The 21418-nt window shown below is 40.3% G+C and overlaps 1 protein-coding gene and 1 pseudogene across 3 annotated transcripts in view; both read right to left on the reverse strand.

Moving 5' to 3' along the window:
• Positions 1-16538: 16538 nt before the first annotated feature.
• The window catches only part of LOC129555969 (cytochrome P450 2C21-like), a 44699-nt gene continuing 39819 nt past the window's right edge, over positions 16539-21418 (reverse strand). For all 3 annotated transcript variants that reach the window (XM_055425931.2, XM_088842153.1, XM_088842152.1), the window contains 2 exons: positions 20194-20335; positions 16539-16951 (listed from right to left, as the gene is read on the reverse strand). In XM_055425931.2, the coding sequence (XP_055281906.2) occupies positions 16770-16951; positions 20194-20335 (324 nt within the window). In that variant the 3' untranslated portion in view covers positions 16539-16769. The remainder of the gene's footprint in view (positions 16952-20193; positions 20336-21418) is intronic.
• On the reverse strand, positions 18749-19042 carry LOC148776007 (small integral membrane protein 20 pseudogene; annotated as a pseudogene).

Genomic DNA, 21418 nt, shown 5'->3' on the forward strand with positions numbered 1-21418 from the left:
TGGAAACCGATGGTGTGTTTGAAGTTGATAAAGAGCAGCTTCACTTAGAACTGAGAGTACAAGGTGTGGCTAATGGAAGGAAAGATCATGGGACATCAGACTGGGTACAGAATGTGAAGAGACAGGTCAAGCCATTGAACTGTACCCTATAGGACATGTGGAAAGAAATTTAAAGTTTAAAAACTTAGATCATCACATGTTTATACAAATCTTCTGAAAGCACACTGGGGGGAAATCTTTGGCAGAATTTTGTACCAGAGGTAGAAAGGGAAACACAGATATGTGAACCTTCTCACCGTTCTTCTCCCTTCAGCCCACTGGTAAAGCAATGTGAGTGTGTTTCTAGAAGAAGATGGATGCAAAATTGAAATTCCAAAAGAGGAGTTATAATGTGAGAATACTTACCAAAATGATTAGCATAGAGCTGACACTCAAATATCTGCTGAATGAAGGGTACTTGTTAAGATAAGACATTAGGTGGATAACAAGTTTATCTATCCTTATTACTGTCCTTCTGTCTACCCAACCAGTCTTCCATCCCTCCGTCCACCCACCCTTCCATTCAATGATTCATCAAATCATTAACTGGGTATTCTTTGTGCCAGTCATAAACACAGTATTCAAAGAATAATTATCCTCTGTGTCTGCTATTTTCAGGGAAACGGATTTGTGTGGGAGAAGGCCTGCCCTATATGGAGCGATTTTTATTCCTGACCACAATTTTGCAGAAATTTTACCTGAAATCTGTGATTGATCCAAAGGACATAGACGCCACTCTGGTTGTCAATGGATTTGCTTCTGTGCTTCCCTTCTATGAGATTTGTTTCATTCCCATCTGAGGAAGGGCAGGCCATCCGGCTGCTGCTGTTAGCCATTGGCAACGATATGAGGGTATCATTCACTTCCTTCCCACTTCATTCTGTTTCCTGGATTGCCTTCTCTGACCTCTCTCCTCATCTCCCCATTCCCGATATCCAATGGGCACCCAACCTCCACTAAAGACAGTTTTCTGAGCTTCACTGTACATATTTAAGTAAGTGTCTATACTCCATTACTCCTCTTCACACTCTGATCCTCATCTATAATGTGGGTACGAGAATTCCTGACTACAAAATCCAGATGAACCAGTGAATGAGAAATACATGACTATTAAATATTAACACCAGAGTCTCTTGGATATTTGTGTGTCTGTGTGGTTATGTCCAGGCTTCCCAGGTAGTTCTAGTGGTAAAGAACCCACCTGTCAACTCTGGAAACCTAAGACATGTGGGTTCAATCCCTGAGTTGGGAAGATCCCTGGAGGCGGGCATGGCAACCCACTCCAGTATTCTTGCGTGGAGGATCTCATGGACAGAGGAGCCTGGTGGGCTACAGTCCATAGGATCTCAAAGAGTTGGACATGGCTGAAGGGATTAAGCTCCATGTTATGTCTATGGTATGGAGTGTGTGTGTGTGAGGGAGGGAGGGAGAGAGAGAGATTCCAAAACAAAACTGGAGGAATCATGGAGTCATTGAGCCTAAGGCTGATGAGAACAGTATATTGGCTTACCTTCTAACATGTCAATGAATGTTTCCCTTCCAAGGACCTACCTCCTGTAACTATTTTGGAGAATTTTATTGGAAATTCTTTCCCTTGGTTGAAATGCTTTTTAGGCGTAGAGAGAGAGAAGGAAGCACATATAGCACATTTCTGTCAAGACTCGTGGAATTGCAGAGTGATATGTGTGTGTGTTCAGTCACTCAGTCATGTCCAGCTCTTTGCAGCCCCATGTACTGTAACCTGTCAGGCTCCTCTGTCCATAGCACTTTCCAGGCAAGAGTACTGGAGCAGGTTACTGTTTCCTACTCAAGGTAATCTTCCCAACCCAGGGATCAAACCTGAGTCTCTTGCATCCTGCATTGACAGGTGGATTCTTTACCACTGTGCCACCTGGGAAACAAGGAAAGAGTCCTCTTTGAGGATTGAATTCATGAGAAACACAGGACTGGAGGAAGACTTAAAAACAAAAAAGAATAATTTTTGGTAACCTTTACGCGAGAGCCGCCGGCCCTGGCGCAACTGACCACGCAAAGAGGCCCGACGGTGAGGAGCTACCCCACGCCTGAGGCCAGGGCCAGCAGCCGAGGGGAGCTACCCCATGTCCAATAGGTGGTGGCTGTGTGGGTGTAGGAGGGCCGAGAGGAGCTACTCCACGTTCAAGGTCAGGAGGGGTGGCCTTGAGGAGATACCTCGCATCCAAGGTAAGGCGCAGCAGCTGTGCTTTCTTGAAGCAGCTGCGAAGAGATATCCCACGCCCAAAGTAAGAGAAACCCAAATAAGATGGTAGGTACTGCGAAGGGCCGTCAGAGGGCAGACACACTAAAAGCATAATCGCAGGAAACTAGTCGATCTGATCACATGGACCACAGCCAAATGTGGTTCACTGGAAAAGGGAATGGCAAACCACTTCAGTATACTTCCCTTGAGAACCCCATGAACAGTATCAAAGGGCAAAATGATAGGATACTGAATGAGGAATTCCCCAGGTCGGTAGGTGCCCAGTATGCTACTGGAGATCAGTGGAGAAATAACTCTTGAAGGGATGGAGCAAAAGCAAAACCAATACCCAGTTGTGGATGTGAATGGTGATAGAAGCAAGGTACGGTGCTGTAAAGAGCAATATTGCATAGGAACCTGGAATGTTAGGTCCATGAATCAAGGCAAATTGGAAGTGGTCAAACAGGAGATGGCAAGAGTGAACGTTGACATTCTAGGAATCAGTGAATTAAAATGGACTGGAATGGGTGAATTTAACTCAGATGACCATTATATCTACTACTGTGGGCAGGAATCCCTTAGAAAAAATGGAGTAGCCATCAAGGTCAACAAAAGAGTCCGAAATGCAGTACTTGGATGCAATATTAAAAACAACAGAATGATTTTTGTTCATTTCCAAGGCAAACCATTCAATATTACAGTAATCCAGGACTATGCCCCAACCAGTAATGCTGAAGAAGCCGAAGTTGAACGGTTCTATGAAGAGCTACAAGACCTTTTAGAACTAACACCCAAAAAAGATGTCCTTTTCATTATAGGGGACTGGAATGCAAAAGTAGGAAGTCAAGAAACACCTGGAGTAACAGGCAAATTTGGCCTTGGAGCACGGAATGAAGCAGGGCAAAGGCTAATAGAGTTTTGTCAAGAGAACGCACTGGTCATAGCAAACACCCTCTTCCAACAACACAAGAGAAGACTCTACACATGGACATCACCAGATGGTCAACACCGAAATCAGATTGATTATACTCTTTGCAGCCAAAGATGGAGAAGCTGTATACAGTTAGCAAAAACAAGACCAGGAGCTGACTGTGGCTCAGATCATGAACTCCTTATTGCCAAATTCAGACTTAAATTGAAGAAAGTAGGGAAAACCACTAGACCGTTCAGATATGACCTAAAACAAATCCCTTATGATTATACAGTGGAAGTGAGAAATAGATTTAAGGGACTAGATCTGATAGATAGAGTGCCTGATGAACTTTGGACGGAGGTTCGTGACATTGTACAGGAGACAGGGACCAAGACCATCCCCATGGAAAAGAAATGCAAAAAAGCAAAATGGCTGTCCAAGGAGGCCTTACAAATAGCTGTGAAAAGAAGAGGAGCAAAAAGCAAAGGAGAAAAGGAAAGATATAAGCATCTGAATGCAGAGTTCCAAAGAATAGCAAGGAGAGATAAGAAAGCCTTCCTCAGCAATCAATGCAAAGAAATAGAGGAAAACAACAGACTAGGAAAAACAAGAGATCTCTTCAAGAAAATTAGAGATTCCAAGGGAACATTTCATGCAAAGACGGGCTCGATAAAGGACAGAAATGGTATGGACCTAACAGAAGCAGAAGATATTAAGAAGAGGTGGCAGGAATACACAGAAGAACTGTACAAAAAAGATCTTCACGACCAGGATAGTCACGATAATGTGATCACTGACCTAGAGCCAGACTTCTTGGAATGTGAAGTCAAGTGGGCCTTGGAAAGCATCACTACGAACAGAGCTAGTGGAGGTGATGGGATTCCAGTTGAGCTATTTCAAATCCTGAAAGATGATGCTATGAGGATGCTGCACTCAATATGCCAGCAAATTTGGAAAACTCAGCAGTGGCCACAGGACTGGAAAAGGTCAGTCTTCATTCCAATCCCAAAAAAAGGCAATGCCAAAGAATGCTCAAACTACCGCACAATTGCACTCATCTCACACGCTAGTAAAGTCATGCTCAAAATTCTCCAAGCCATGCTTCAGCAATATGTGAACCGTGAACTGCCAGATGTTCAAGCAGGTTTTAGAAAAGACAGAGGCACCAGAGATAAAATTGCCAACATCCGCTGGATCATGGAGAAAGCAAGAGAGTTCCAGAAAAACACCTATTTCTGCTTCATTGACTATGCCAAAGCCTTTGACTGTGTGGATCACCATAAACTGTGGAACATTCTGAAAGAGGTGGGAATACCAGACCACCTGACCTGCCTCTTGAGAAACCTGTATGCAGGTCAGGAAGCAACAGTCAGAACTGTATATGGAACAACAAACTGGTTCCAAATAGGAAAAGGAGTATGTCAAGGCTGTATCTTGTCACCTTGCTTATTTAACTTATATGCAGAGTACATCATGAGGAATGCTGGGCTGGAAGAAGCACAAGCTGGAATCAAGATTGCTGGGAGAAATATCAATAACTTCAGATATGCAGATGACACCACCCTTATGGCAGTAAGTGAAGAGGAACTCAAAAGCCTCTTGATGAAAGTGAAAGAGGAGAGTGAAAAGGTTGGCTTGAAGCTCAACATTCAGAAAACAAAGATCATGGCAGTCTGGTCCCATCACTTCATGGGAAATAGATGGAAAAACAGTGGAAACAGTGTCAGACTTTGTTTTTTTGGGCTCCAAAATCACTGCAGATGCTGATTGCAGCCATGAAATTAAAAGACGCTTGCTCCTTGGAAGGAAAGTTATGACCAACCTTGATAGTATATTAAAAAGCAGAGACATTACTTAGCCAACAAAGGTCCGTCTAGTCAAGGCTATGGTTTTTCCCGTGGTCATGTATGGATGTGAGAGTTGGACTGTGAAGAAAGCTGATCGCCGAAGAATTGATGCTTTTGAACTGTGGTGTTGGAGAAGACTCTTGAGAGTCCCTTGGACTGCAAGGAGATCCAACCAGTCCATTCTAAAAGAGATCAATCCTGGGTGTTCATTGGAAGGACTGATGCTAAAGCTGAAACTGCAATACTTTGGCCACCTCATGCAATGAGTTGACTCACTGGAAAAGACTCTGATGCTGGGAAAGTTTGGGGGCGGGAGGAGAAGGGGACGACAGAGAATGACATGGCTGGATGACATCACCGACTCTGTGGACATGAGTTTGAGTGAACTCCGGGAGTTGGTGATGGACTGGGAAGCCTGGCATGCTGTGATTCATGGGGTCACGGAGAGTCGAACACAACTGAGCGACTGAACTGAACTGAACTGAACTGTGGGACTATCACTTTTTCTTTAATGGGATAGTTTTATGTGGGTTAGTTAAGTGATATTTTAATTGATAACACTCAAGGAACACTCATCTTCTTTACCTTGTTGAGAAGGTTAAGGGGTTATTGGGGCTTGGTAGGAGGGGAAAAATTGATATCAATGGAAGTTTTCAACTTCAGGTATTTTCTGGTCCAAGCATGTACCCTTGTAGTTATCTTTGAATCTGAAAGAGCTGATAAATGTACCGGGGATATAAGTGGACTTTGTTCTCAGGATGGTGATGTGCATATTAGACTTCGGAGGGGGGTGCTTTCTGGATTAAAAATAAAGCCCACTGACCCAAGTCATTCTTTTTCTTGCCTAAAGTTTTTTTCCCTGAAAAAATAATATGCATTTTTTAAAAATCACTGATATATTATCATATGTGAAACGAATCGCCTGTCCAGGTTCGATGCATGATACAGGATGCTCAGGGCTGGTGTACTGGGATGAACCAGAGGGATGGGATGGGGAGGGAGGTGGGAGGGAAGTTCAAGATGGGGAACACTTGCACACCTGGGGCAGATTCATGCCAATGTATGACAAAACCAATACAATAATGTAAAATAATTAGCCTCCAATTAAAATAAATAAAATTTTAAAAAAATCACTGATAATCTTACTACTCAGAGATAGTAATGGTTAGCAGTTTGATAGTGCTTTTCTTCTTTATTTACCATATTGAATAAGTGTGTGAACAAAACTGAATTATTAATGCACTTAGTTTTGTGTGAATTCCTTCTTTAACATACTGTTATATGAACAGGCCTCTTTTTTCTTGTCTTATCACTTGTGGCTGATTCCCCATAACAGTTTCTTTGGCAAGAGAAGCTGTCCTTTCATGAAATCCCTGAAATTATAATACTTCTATTAAAAAAAAAATTACCCATTTATATTTCTCATTTCTGTAGGTCAGTTATGCCTTCGTAGCATAACTAATTTTTCTTCTCAAAATGGCTTTTTAAATGAGTTCCCTGGCAATCCGGTGGTTAGGACTCTGTGCTTTCACTGCCATTGCCCCAGGCTCAGTCCCTGGTTGATGAACTAAGATCAATATGGCCAAAAAGAGAAAAAAGACAATTTAAGAAATAGCTTAACATTTTAAACATTATGGAAAGGGCTCTAGTAACTCACAACTTTTTATTTTTGAGAAGTTTAAGCTTGTTGAAAGAAGAATATTCTGACCATTATATGCCCTCCACCCAGATTCAACAGTTAATATTTTCAGTTGAGCAGAGTTAATATTTGTTAACATCCCAACAATGTCAAAGTTTATTTGTCAACTCTATTTTTATCATAACTAGTTAAAGGAGGAGGATATCCCCACAGTTTATTTCTGTATTTTTTTTCTTTTTGACCATGCTTTGAGGCTTGTGGTATTTTGTTAAAAAGTTCCCTGACCATGGATTGAAATCAGACCCTCAGCAGTCAGCTTGGAGTCCTAAGCACTGGACTGCCATGGAATTCCCAATTTATGTGTTTTTACCAGAGTGTGAAATCAGAAAGTGTGATGTTTCCAGCTTCCTTTCTTGTTCTCAAGATTGCTTTGGGTATTTGGAGTATTTTGTGATTTCATACAAGTTTCAGGATTGTTTGTTCTGTGGAAAACGCCATTGGAATTTTTATAGGAACTGCACTGAATATGTGATTGACTTAGACAGCACAGATTTGAATGTAGGCCCTAGAAGATATGGAATAAATTCTGTGACATCTGTCTTGGCAGTGATAATTTGTATTTGACAGCCAAATAAAAAGTAACAAAAGCAAAAATAAGCAAGTGGGAATATAACAAAGTAAAAGGCTTTTGTACACCAAAGAAAACTATCAGCAAAATGAAAAGGGAATCTATCAAACAAGAGAAATTGTTTGCAAATCACATATTTGATGACATTATTATTACAAATATTTAAAGAACTCAGGTTAATGAAGCAGACTAGACAGTCCAGAAATAAACCCACCTACCTATGATCAATTATGTATAACAAAGGAGGCAAAAATATACAATGAAAAAAAATGTCTCTTCAAAAGTGGTACTGGGAAAACTGGACAACTATATGTAAAAGTGATTTTAGAACATTTCCTTACACATATTTAAAAAAACCCAACAACCTCAAAAAGTATTAAAGACCTAAGTGTAAGATATGAAGCCATAAAACTCCTAGAAAAGAACATAGGCAGAACACTCTTTGGCGTGAATCGTAGCAATATTTTTTCTGTATCTGCCTACTAAGCAAACGAAACAAAAGCAAAATAAACAACTGAGACCTAATTAAGCCTAAAAGGTTTGCGTGGCAAAGGAAACCATGGAAAAAAATGAAAAGGCAACCTAAAGAATGGTAGAAAATATTTGCAAATGATGTGACTGACAATGATACATAAATCAATGTATCAGCTCTTACAATTCAATATAAAAAACTGTGCAGAAGACCTGAACAGATATTTTCTTAAGGAAGACATGCAGATGACTAACATACACACGAAAAGATACTCAGCACTGTTAAGTGTTAGAGAAATTAAAATAAAAACAATGAGATATTACCTTATACCTGTCAGAATGGCTATCAACAAAAAGGACACAAATAACAAATTTTGGAAAAGGTGTGCAGAAAAAAGAACCCTTGCACACTGTTGGTGGGAATGTAAATTGGTCTAGTCACTATGGGAAACAGTATAGTTTCCTTAAAAAGCTAAAAATAGAACCAGCTATTCCACTCTTGGGTATTTTGCACTTCACCAGCACTATTTACAACAGCCAAGATATGGAAGCAACTTAAGTGTCCATCAAAAAACAAATGGATAAAGAAGACATGACATATACATACAGTGAAATATTACTCAGCCATGAAGAGAATGAAATTCTGCCATTTGAGGCAATACAGATGGATTTAGAGAATAAATATTATACTAAGTGAAATAAGTCAGGCAAAGAAAGACACATACTATATGATACTACATGTCCTCTGCATTGGCAGACAGATTCTTTAACATTGGGCCATCAGGGATGTCCTGTTCTTTTTTATTGATAGCATTATCCCATTGCATGAATGTAACATAATATATTACATTCATTGGAAGGACTGATGCTAAAGCTGAAACTCCAATACCTTGGCCACCTCATGTGACGAGGTGACTCACTGGAAAAGATTCTGATTCTGGGAAGAATTGGGGGCGGGAGAAGAAGGGGATGACAGAGAATGAGATGGCTGGATGGCATCATCGGATCGATGGACATGAGTTTGAGTGAACTCCGGGAGTTGGTGGTGGACAGGGAGGCCTGGCATGCTGTGATTCATGGGGTCGCAAAGAGTCGGACACGACTGAGTGACTGAACTGAACATAATATATTTACCTGCTATAATGTTAATGGACATTGAGTTTGTTCCATTTTGAGGCTTCTATGAAGAAAGCTATTGTGAACACTCTGGTCCATGTGTTCATTTTCTTAGATACAGGCTCACTTTTCTCTAGGTATACAGCTAAAAATAAAATCCCTGAACTCTAAGGGTAACAGATATCTAGCTTTAGAACATATGTTCAAACATTTCAAGGTTTCAAAATAAGTTATAACCCCATCAGCAATATATGGTGGGTCTAGCGGTACTTATGAACTCTTGGGATTTGGGGGGATTTTTTTAAATTCCGGTAGGTATGTATTAGTCATTCATCATGATTTTAATTTTTATTTCTTATATAACTAAAAATGTTGAGTACATTTTTTTATTGTTATTGACCACATGAACACTATTTTCTGTGAAATAATTGTGCAAGCATTTTGCTCAATTATAAGATATCTGGACAGGGGAATTTTTACTTATGTAATCTGGATTTAAGTCCTTTTTTGGATTTATTTATTTTAGACATTTCTCCCAGTCTCTGGCTAACTTTTTGATCATATTAAATGGTATCCTTTGGTGAGGTGGATGAAACTGGAGCCTATTATACAGAGTGAAGTAAGTCGGAAAGGTGAATGGAGTTTTTAAATTAATTTTTAAAAAACCAATTTGTTGATCTCTTATAATTAGTCCTTTTTTTTTTAACTTTACATTGTTGTATTGGTTTTGCTGTACATTGACATGAATCTGCCCCTGGTTTTTAAAAAATCTTTGCAGAGTCCAAAGTCATAGTGACTTTCATTTATGTTTCACAGTAGAGGTTTTACAGTTTTGTTTTTCATGCTTATGTCTATGCCTTGCCGTGCTGTGCTCAGTTGCTTCAGTTGTATCTGAAGCAAACTCTTTGAGACCCCATGGACTGTAGTCCACCAGGCCCCTTTGTCCATGGAATTTTCCAGGCAAGAATACTAGAATGGGTTATCATTTCTTACTCCAGAGGATCTTCCTGACCCAGGGGTCGAACCAGAGTCCCCTGTGTATCTTGCATTGGCCCACATGTTCTTTACTCCTGAGCCACCTGGGAAGCCCTATGTCTATGATCCGTCTCAAACAAGTGTAAACAACTTAGGAGGAGCAAGTTACATTTTTTTCCAATTGAATATACATTTCATCTACCACTGAGATTATCCTTTCTATGCTAAATTAAGTGGTGCTATCACATGGTTATAAGGTGTGAGTCTTTTTCTAAAGTTTATTCTATTCTAGTTTATTCCAAGTTTTTATTCTTGTGCCAATACCACATTGTCCTACTTATTTTAGCTTTAAAGTCTTGATATCAAGTGTGTAAATCTTCCACCTTTATTCTTCTTCTTCAATATTTTCTTGACTATATTAGCTTCTTTGCATTTCCACACAAATTTTAGAATCAGTTGATCAATTCCACAGAAGATCTGATAAGATATTATTGAAAGACTTCCATGGTGGTCCAGTGGCTAAGACTCTGTGATCTCCTGGTGAGGGAATGAGATCCCATATGCCACAATTAAAAATCCTGCATGCCACAATAAAACATCCCCATGTGCCACAAATAAGACCCAGTGCAGTCAAATAAATAAACATATAAAAATCATATTTTTTAAAGATATTTACTGAGAATTCATTGAGTCTATAGTGCACATTGAGAGAACTGAAACCTTATCAATATTTTTTAAATTTATAAACTTGAAATACTTCTCTATACATCTGGGTATTCTTTAATTTTTCCAAGCAACATTATGAAGTTTGCAGTGAAAAGTGAATGTTGTTCAGTAGTTCCTGTCCCACTCTTTGCGACCCAGAATTCTCCAGGCCAGAATACTGGAGTGGGTAGCCTATCCATTCTCCAGGTGAACCTCTTAACCCAGGGATCAAACCCAGGTCTCCTGCATTACAGACAGATTCTTTACCAGCTGAGCCACAAGGGAAGCCCAAGAATACTGGAGTGGGTAGCCTATCCCTTCTCCAGCAGATCTTCCTGATCTAGGAATCAAACTGGGGTCTCCTGCATTGCAGGTGGAATGTTTACCAACTGAGATGTTTCACATTATTCATTAGATTTTTTCCTTGGTATTTAAGGGGGACAGTAGGCTTATTTTAAATCATTCTTTTAACAATATCGTTATGTAATTATAGCAGTACAATTCATGTTTGTATTAACCTTGTATCTAGTTTCTATAACCATTTCTCTCTATCATCTGCTGTGTACATCTAGTCAGCACTCAAAATTTAAATAGTGGTTTTATTTTTAATTTCTTTAAGAAACATCCATACTGCTCTCCACAGTGACTGTTCCAATTTACATTCCTACCAACAATGTAGGAGGGTTCCCTTTTCTCCACATCCTTTCCAGCATTTATTGCTTATAGATTTTTTTGATGGTGGCCATTCTGACTGGTGTGAGGTGAGAGCAGTTTTGATTTGCATTTCTCTAATAATTGTTGATGTTGAGCATCTTTTCATGTACTTTTTGGCCATCTATATGTCTTCTTTGGAGAAATGTCTGTTTAGATCCTCTGCCCATCTTTTGATTGGGTTATTTGGCTGTTTGGGTTTTTTTGTTGTTGTTGTTGCTGTTCTTTTAATATTGAGCATAGTGTGCTATTTGTTAACTTCTTGTTGACTGCTTCATTTGCAAATATTTTCTCCCATTCCGAGAGTTGTATTATTGTTTCATGGTTTCCTTTGTTGTGCAAAAGCTTTTAAGTTTAATTAAATCTCATTTGTTTATTGTTGTTTTTATTTTAGTTACTTAGGAGGTGGATCAAAAAAGATCTTGCTGTGATTTACATCAAAGAGTGCTTTCCCTATGTTTTCCTCTAAGTGTTTTATAGTGTCCAACCTTACATTTAGGTCTTTAATCCATTTTGAGTTTATTTTTGTGTATGGTCCTGCAATCCCACTCCTGGTTATATACCTGGAGAAAACCATAATTCCGAAAGATTCACGCATCCCAATTTACATGCACATGATACATGCAAATAATACATGCAACATTATTTGCAATAGCTAGGACATAGGGGCAATCTAAATGTCCATCAATAGAGGAATGGATAAAGAAGATGTGATGTATATTTATAGACAACGGAGGAATAAATTGGGAGATTGGGATTGACATGTACACACTATTATATATAAAATAGATAATAATAATAACCTGCTGTATAGTATAGGATGCTCTACTCAATACTTTGTAATGACCTGTAAGGGAAAAGAATCTTTAAAAAATAAAAGTAGATATATGCACATGCATAACTGATTCACCTGAAACTAACACAGCATTGTAAATCAACTGTACTCCAATAAAAATTTTTTTAAAAAACCTAAATAAAATATTCTTAGCAATTTGCCTTGCTCTTTTTTGTTTAGTAGCTACTATGAACTAATGTAAAGTTTCTATTCTTTGTCATTTGTATCCACCAAAGACTTTGCTCAGTTAGCTTGGTGCTCATCTAATGATTGAACAGACATTTCCTTAGTAGTCTTAGGAACTAATGCCGTGCCCTGTCTTTGCAAGAGGCTCTGTGTGTACGTTGGAGCATCTCTTCAACATGCATCCAGGCAGTTTCTAATTCATCCTTATCCTTCAACTCCCTTCTTACACAGGTTTGCCAGAGATGACAGCTTAAGGTTTTCTTTTGATCTTTTCTGAGCATTTGTGGACTTCCAATGAAATTAAAAGATGCTTGCTCCTTGGGGAAAAAAAAAAACTATGACAAACCTAGACAGTGTATTAAAAAGCAGAGCCATCACTTTACCTTTTCCTTTACCTTCCTTTACCTTACCTTTACCTTCCGTACCTTTACCTTTACCTTTTCATATAGTCAAAGCTATGGCTTTTCCAGTAATTAGGTATAGATGTGAGAGTTGGACCATAAAGATGGCTGAGCACTGAAGAACCTATGCTTTCGAATTGTGGTGCTAGAGAAGACTCTTGAGATTCCCTTGGACTGCAAGGACATCAAACCAGCCAATCCTAAAGGAAATTAATCCTGAATATTCTTTGGAAGGATGATGCTGAATCTGAAGTTCCAACACTTTGGCCACCTAATGTGAAGAGCTGACTCACTGGAAAAGACTCTGATGCTGGGAGAGATTGAAGGCAAAAGGAGAAGAGGGTAACAGAGGATGAGATGGTTGGATGGCATCATCAACTCAATGGACATGAGTTTGAGCAAACTCTGGGAGATAGTAAAGGACAGAGAAGCCTGGCATGCTGCAGTCCCTGGGATTACAACGAGTCAGACATGACTTAGCAACTGAACAACAAATGTCTCAGGAATACATCAGTTTTTCAAAGTGTTGATGAATATCTCATTCCTCAGTTTTTCTTTTTAATCTTTTTGGTAAGTATATTGATTTCTCCAGCTGTTATCTACAGTGTCAGGCATCTTTAATGCTTAAAAATTGCCCCTGATTATTTTTGGCAAATGCCCTAAGGGAAAGACTGTTTATATTGGGCTGGCCAAAAAGTTCATCCCAGTTTTTTGGGAGGCCAACCCGATATTAGGCAGCTTCCCTAGTGGCTCAGTAATGAAGAATCCACCTGCCAATGCAGGAGACTCAGATTTGATCCCTGGGTCAGGAAGATCCCCTCGAGAAGGAAATGGCAACCCACTCCAGTAATCTTGCCTGGAAAACCCCATGGATAGAAGAGCTTGGCAGGTTACAGTCATGAGGTTGCAAAAGAGTCAGATGTGACTTAGCACATCTCAGTACTGTACGTAATATTAGGCGAGAGGAGAGTCAGATCAATTCTAAATGTAGGATTCCAGATGACCACGGGAAGGATAGATAATAATCATCTCTGGGAACAGGGTTTTGAAGGAGTTTAAGCTCCATTCTGCCTCCTCCAGTGGCTGTTAGTCACTCAATTGTGTCCTACTCTTTGCAACCATAGACTGTAGCCTGCCATGCTCCTCTGTCCATGGAATTCTCCAGGAAAGAATACTAAAGTGGGTCACCATTTCCTTCTCCAGAGGATCTTCCCAACCCAGGGATCAAACTTGGGTCTTCCTGCACTGCAGGCAGATTCTTTACTGTCTGAACCACCAGGAAAGCCCCAGCCAGTGGCTGTGAGGCCACTACTTTTCACCTATGACCTGTAGGTTTTCAAGGCTACATCAAGGTTGGAGTGACGGGGAAGGGAATGAAGTAAGTGAAAATAACACAAACCTCACTCTTCTTACTGATATTTGACTGTTTTTAAAAATAAACACTATACAGATTCATGTAACTCTTTGCATAATGTCCATAGGTCTAACAAAGCTGTTCTGACAATTTTCCCCTGTGCTCTCACTGTTTGATGTTGGACAAAATTACTGTAGAAGTCATTGTGTGAGTGCATGCGTGCCGAGTCTCTTCAGTCGTGTTGAACTCTGTGCAAACCTGTGGACTGTAGCTTGCCAGGCTCCTCTGTCCATGGGACTCTCCAGAATACTGGGGAATACTGGAGTGGGTGGCTATGCCATCCTCCAGGGAAGCTTCTTGACACAGGGATCAAACTCACATCTCTTACAACTCCTAGACTGGCAGGTGAGTTCTTTACTACTAGAGTCACCTGGGAAGACCTATAGAAGTCATTACCCTACACTATTTCTTCAGTCTAACATTGAATAGAAACAACTTTTTTCAAACTTATGGGGAAAGGATTCAGTATTTCACCATGAAATTAAATATTATCTAGGATTTGGAGATACCCTTTTTCAGAATTAAAGAAGTCCCATTTTTCTCTCAATTTTCTGAATGTTTACCTTAAACAAGTATTAAACTTTATTAATTTTGTATGTTTATCGAGAAGATCACGTTTTTTCAGGTAAGTTTGTGTGCATGTGTGTGTTTGTGTGCTATATATTATACGTTAAATAATGCAATGATTATCCAGGGCTCTGGATGACATTAGTTTTCTACAGGAAAAGTATGTTCCAACAAGCATATAATCAATGACTGAAATTATGTAAAGAAGGACTCTGGTCTTGTAAGCATTTTTCAACTTCAGGCTAATCTTATTGCTTAGTTGCAGATCGTCTTCATAACCTTCAAGCTTCAACTGAAGTTGAAATGTCTACTTGGTCCATCTTTTTTTTCTGGTAGCCTTCAGAATCTCTAAGATTTGGGGGAGTTCTAAAGCTCCTATGTGACACCTTAGAGTCAAACTTTAAGACTCTCACCTCTTGAATTCAAATCAATAATCACCTCAAAGGTAACATCACATCAAATAGGAGGCTTCCTAACATGGACTTCCCAATCCCTCCGCTCTCTTGTCTCCAGAAATTGTCACAACTTTGATCACATTCATGTGCTGACAAATATATATATATATATATATGTTTGTGTATGGTCTCTGTGTGTCTGTGTGATGAGTCAGAGAAATACAGACATAAATATATATATTATATCAAGAAATTTCTGGTCATTGCAATAAAATATTATTTGCAGATGATGAGATTTCTATTTGAAAGGTAACTGCTCCTGCTGCTGCTGCTGCTGGTAAGTCGCTTCAGTCGTGTTCAACTCTGTGCGACCCCATAGACAGCAGCCCACCAGCCTCCCCCGTCCTGGGATTCTCCAAGCAAGAACTCTGGAGCGGGTTGAAAGGCAACTAAAAACTACTAAATCTACCAAAGAATTCAATCCTCAGTACATGTAAGGGTTTGATCAAATAGTCTTTCTATTACAGTCATGACAGAAAAGAAAAGGACTTCCCTGGCAGTCCAGTGGTTAAGACCTCTCTTCCAATGCATGGGGCATGGTTTCCATCCCTGGTCTGGAAATTAAGACCCAAATGCCAGGCAGCGTGGCCAAAAAAAAATTTTTTTTTAAGTAAAATAAGCAGATATATAATTTTTAGGGCATTATGCTTCTGTATCTATGAAAAATTAAAGTGCGTATATATGTGCAGCCACACCACTTCTAAGAAACTATCCTGAAGAGAGTAGCATTTTTATATTAACAAGGTTTCAAAAATAATATAAATATCCTTGAATAGGAAGATAATTTTTAAAAAGTATCATAGCTATTCACAGAGTATTATGAGATACATTAACTTACACTGCTTGTGAAAATATCAACTTTATGCTATTATATAATGTCACCAAAAAACCATAGCTATAAGTAATACATACACATGCAAACACTAAACACACACATAGATTTCTCTGTGTATGTTCAAATATAACCCACATGTATATTAATTACCTTCCCCTCTTCTTTGCCTTTATATGTCTGTATGTCTGTGTGTCTGTGTGTGTGTGTGTGTGTGTGTGTTTAATCACTAGGGGAAAGAGGAAGAACATCTCTGGAAAGACTAATAAATTCAAGTTTTATCTCATACTATTCCCTCCGGCTGGAGTCAACTTCACCTGATTTCTTTTGCATGTATATACATATATACACAAACATACCCATCAAACACATAATTATATTTTTAATAAACATTGGGAAAAAGCAAAATTATACATCCAAACTCTCAAGAATTATTCCCCTAGAGAGATAAATAGGAGTAAGAGATGAGTGCATTTTTAAAAGTTTTATCACATTGGATAATTGCCAACTTTAATTTTTAATAAAATATGACATGTATAAGATGCCCTCCATTTGGTACACACAATAAATGGGATGTAGCTTAAGATCTCAGGACTGTAATTTTAAAAAAATTATTGGGAACAAAACTGTTGTATTTCATGCAAAAAAACTTGAACTGAATCTTAAAGAAAATTAGAAGAGGCAGGGCTCAAGAATGTCACTCCTAAAGGTAGGTAAGGGAGAGGTGGACAATGGCTAACAGCCAGGACTGAGAGCATCAGCTTGTGTAGATGGAGCTGGAGAGGCTCACTCTGCAACCTGGCAGTCAACCCTTTCTTCAGACTGGAATGAAACACATCTCACAGAAGGGTGGAATAGAGACTATCCCTTTGAAACTTGGTGCAGTATCAAGGTGCTTTGGATCAACCACAGGTTTCAAGGTAAAATGCTGTAAAATGCTGACCAGGAGTAAAAACAGCTCCATGCGGGCCAGGCCTTCTCCAACACAAACTCTTTTTCCTAAAAATGACACATAAATTAAATAATTGTTCAATTCTATTTCTAACATATCACAAAGGGAAGCATAAATAAATATGGAATGAGTAAAATACATAAACAAATTAATAAAAGACAAGTTAACCTATGGCTTCTTCTATTTACACCAAAATCTGGTTTGCTTCATTTCCTCAGAACATATTTCAGTGTACATTCTCTATTAAAAGAAATCTGTTCTGTACACCCATGTCAGGATTGCTTTCCTGAGGCATGCCAGTACTATCTTTCTACACATACACTCACCCATCCCAAATAACATGAGCTGCACACTATATTTTTCCATCTACTTCCAAATCAAGACTCAACAACAGATTTATTTCTCCTCATCTGGATTCATAAAACTAATCTTGACCTTGTCATGTCTCTGTTTCTGACAATATTTCAAGAGCTTACAATTGCCAGGTATAAAAAGAAATGTCACAAACTCAACACAAATATTATTAACCATTCTCTAATCCCCAGACACACTAGCTATTTCGAGTGTTATGAGTATCGAGTCATTCCCCCAACTGAAATATTCGTTCCCTCAGCTCTTCCTGCTGGGATTCTCTACATCCTTCTAGATCCACCACAGGTGTCGCTTGCTCTATGCAAACTTCTTTGATCTATTCAGGGGGATATAGTTCACTCTCTTGCTGGTTTTCCACAAGACTCATAAATACTTCTAATACAAAATGTTTCACATGAAATTATAATTATTCCTGTGTCCCACACACTGGAATATAAGCTCATAAAGGCAAAAGGAGAAGGGATGTGACAGAGGATGAGATGGTTAGATAGTATCACCAACTCAATGGACATGAATTCGAGCAAACTCCGGGAGACAGTGGAGGACAGACGTCCTGGTGTGCTGCCATCCATGGGGTTGTAAAGAGTCGAACACGACTTAGCAACTGAACAGCAACAACAAGGTAAAGCCTTAGGTTTTGTAATGATACTACAGTACCAGGACAAAGCAATCCTGCAAACCCCATAAACTGGGCAGAAATCTTAAGCCAGTTTGTTATGAAAGAATGGACCCAAAATTCAGGAAGTAAATCAGGAAAAGATTAGCAGGATCTCATTTTGAGATAAAATTCTGGGCATTGTTCATAATCTTGGGACCAAGCATCAAGCGTTCCTTGAAACCTATTTTCCTGGATGTTCAATGAGGAGTAAACCTCCTATTTTTATCCCTATTTCAGTTCCTTCTGTAGGAAAGTAAGGAACTTTACCCTCTACTTTCTTTTTTTTTTAAGAGAAATCATTTTAATATATACATTTTCACTTCAGTCAATTCAACAGTGATTTCTGATAGGCATGCAGACCCACTTAGTTTGCTTCAAATTTGTTTCTCAACATGCAGTAACTTTCCTAATGAGATAGTTGAGTTGAACTATTTATTCTTAAAGAGTACAATGTACCTTGACCTCAAAGAGTTTATCAACTTTAACATTTTCAAAGAACCCTATGAGGCTGCTCAATATGGTAGTGTTCCCCTGAAATTTCCTATCTGGAGGATGGCAAAACAGTCTAGAATCTTCCCCAGTCTACTGGTTGCCTGTATTCATATTACAGCTTGGCTGGCTAAGAGGTAGAGACTGAATAATATGTAGATAGCCTTCAAGCCCAGCTGAGTGAGACAGCTTCATTTTTGGAAAGGAAACCAAATCATGAAAACCCTCCTAGAGTAACGATTTGTTCCACGGTTCCTTTAAGAAGGGACGCAATCCTCATGCACAGGACTCTTTATAGCCTTCTAGTTTTCTGCTCCAGCCAGCGTTATCTAGCCAGGTGACTTATTGCACTTGCTGCAGAACTGAAAGCATGAAGTCTCTGTCTACTTTCATAATTAGAGGTGGTGTTAGTCTTCTCATTTCCCGCCAAATGGATCCGACCACACTTTCAACCCTGGTGGCTGCACGTCTTCTTGAACAATACCAGCTCAATTTATGGCTTGTTCCTTCTTGTACTTCTCCAGCCGCATTAAGGGCCGAAGTAGATGGGATAGAAGGCGTTGCCGATCAGGGAGATGAAGCCGCCGAAAATGAGAGCAGTGCGCAGGTTCCGGGACATGGCTCCAGCCGGGGCTAGCCAGATTCTCTGAGTGCCAGGGACTCTCCAAACACGGCTCCCGCCGGCTGAGCCATGACCCCGCTCGGAAGAGTACCCTTTACTTTCTACCCTTCTCCTTCGGACTGTGCGGAACACTCTCTATTTCTCCATCTTTCCAGATCCATACTGTGTTTGTTTTTCTTTTACACCTACTGTGTGTTTAGGAAGTTGATTTCTATGGACTGCATAACCCCACTAGTTAGTTACCTTCTTCACTGTGAATAAACTCAGAGGATTAGACATTGAGAAGGTCAGAGTATGCCCTCCCTCAGTCCCAGCCTGTCAGGCCACAGTTTCAGCAGTGACTGTATTCTCCAATCTGTAGACCCATCTCCTGCTGAGGCATCCATTCTCTCTTTGCTAAAGATCTGCTTGGGTTCCAGCAACACCCTTCTTCTCCCAGTCCTTCCGACATAGGATGGTAGCATTGTCCTGCTGATGCTCATCCCAAGTACTTGACCACTCCTTGCTACTTCACTTAATCATGTCCACACCTCTGAAAAGAGTCTCTTCATTAAACTGCCTTTAATGAAACTTCTTGCGTACCCTGCCTCTTTCTTTCAAGGACCTCGCCAAAAGATACTGAAATATATCTTCCTGCAATAAAATTTATCTTTTGCTCCAACTACTCTGTCCCCTACCTTGCCCCCAAAATGTAAGATTCAGGAGCTCCTCTCTCTGGGTTTCCACAGAAGCCTTTTGAATAGCACTTGTCTCTCCAGAGTATCATTGCCTGTTAACTCACATTCCTCTTTCTTAGAGGAGAGCTGTCCCTTATTCACATTTCTAACCCTGGATCTGAGTGAGCATGGGTCTACTACATATAAGGTCCTCAGAGACATTTATTGAGTGAATGGCATCTCTGGACAGGGGAGAAAAGTCTCAGTGGAACTAGACTTCTACGAGGAGCCGTTAAGATTGTCAGAGGTGGGTGAGAGGGCAGAACTCAGTGAGTGCAGCCTCCAATCCAAGCAGAAATTATCTGCACCTTGGAAGTGATACCTCTGGCCTCATGAAAACGACAATTTGTCCAGCTCAGAGTTGCCTCCATACAAAGTCCTTCCTCCTCTCATTTGACCTCTGATGTACAGACAAAAATGAAGCATGCTTGCCTGCTGAAAAAGCCATGAAGTGGTCAGTCTTCTTAAAGTTGCCACTTTCATCCAGGAAGTGACCAGGATCAAACTGCCCTGGGTTGGGAAACTCCTTACCATCGTGCAGGACAGAAGTCAGAGATGTTAATATGACTGTACCCTGAGATAAAGAGAAACACAATAACTAGATTAAAAAGAAAATCATGGAGTTTGAAAAAATGCCTTATCTAATCCTTTTATTTTATAAATGAGGTGGCTGAGGCACAAACATATTTTATTCTCTCCATGTCAAAGAATAAATTAATGACCAAGCCTGGAGAAGGCAATGGCAACCCACTCCAGTACTCTTGCCTGGAAAATCCTGTGGATGGAGGAGCCTGGTAGGATGCAGTCCATGGGGTCGCTAAGAGTGGGACATGGCTGAGCGTCTTCACTTTCACTTGTCACTTTCATGTATTGGGGAAGGAAATGGCAGCCCACTCCAGTGTTCTTGCCTGGAGAATCCCAGGGATGGGGAGGCCTCATGGGCTGCCGTCTATGGGGTCGCACAGAGTCCGACACAACTGAAGCGACTTAGCAGCAGCAGCAGCATGATCCAGCACACCTGAGACAGTGCTCCCACTGCACACCCAGGAAACCGAGCAGCCAGGAACGGGGAGGTGATAAGATGCACCACCCCACCCGAGGAGAGTGCGCTTGCCAAGCACCGGGTCACCTGAGCTGCTCGGACCTGGGAAGGGCACAAAACACAGGCCCAATCGAGACTGTGCCTTTATGGAGTACCCGAGAACCTGAACCTGAGTGGCTTAGACGTGGGAAGTGCATGCAATCCAGGGCCTGCTTTAGACAATTCCCCTGCAGAGCAACCTGGAGACTGAGAAGTGTAGACTGGGAAAGCACACACAACCTGAGCTGGGGCAAACCCAGTGTGTCCCGGACACTGCTAGCACTCCCCACACACACCAGTGATATTTGTTTGCCGTGTTCCAGCCTCCCCAGCGCAACCAACCACGCACAGAAGCTCAGCCGAGAGGAGCTACCCCACGACTGAACAAGTGACCCTAAATAAGTGACCACCTTCGCCTCCTTGTGTCAGGGTGGAAATTAGACACTGAAGAGATTTGCAAACAGAAGAAGCCAAAATAAACAGAAGGAACCTCTTTGGAAGTGACAGGTGCAACAGTCACTTAAAATCCTGTAGTTGGCACCAACTACACTGGAAGGGGCCTATAGACCTTGAGAA

This window comes from Moschus berezovskii, chromosome 12, assembly GCF_049115385.1.
Source record: "Moschus berezovskii isolate FMDL1 chromosome 12, NW_MosBer_1.0, whole genome shotgun sequence".
In the NCBI taxonomy this organism is placed as follows: Eukaryota; Metazoa; Chordata; class Mammalia; order Artiodactyla; family Moschidae; genus Moschus; species Moschus berezovskii.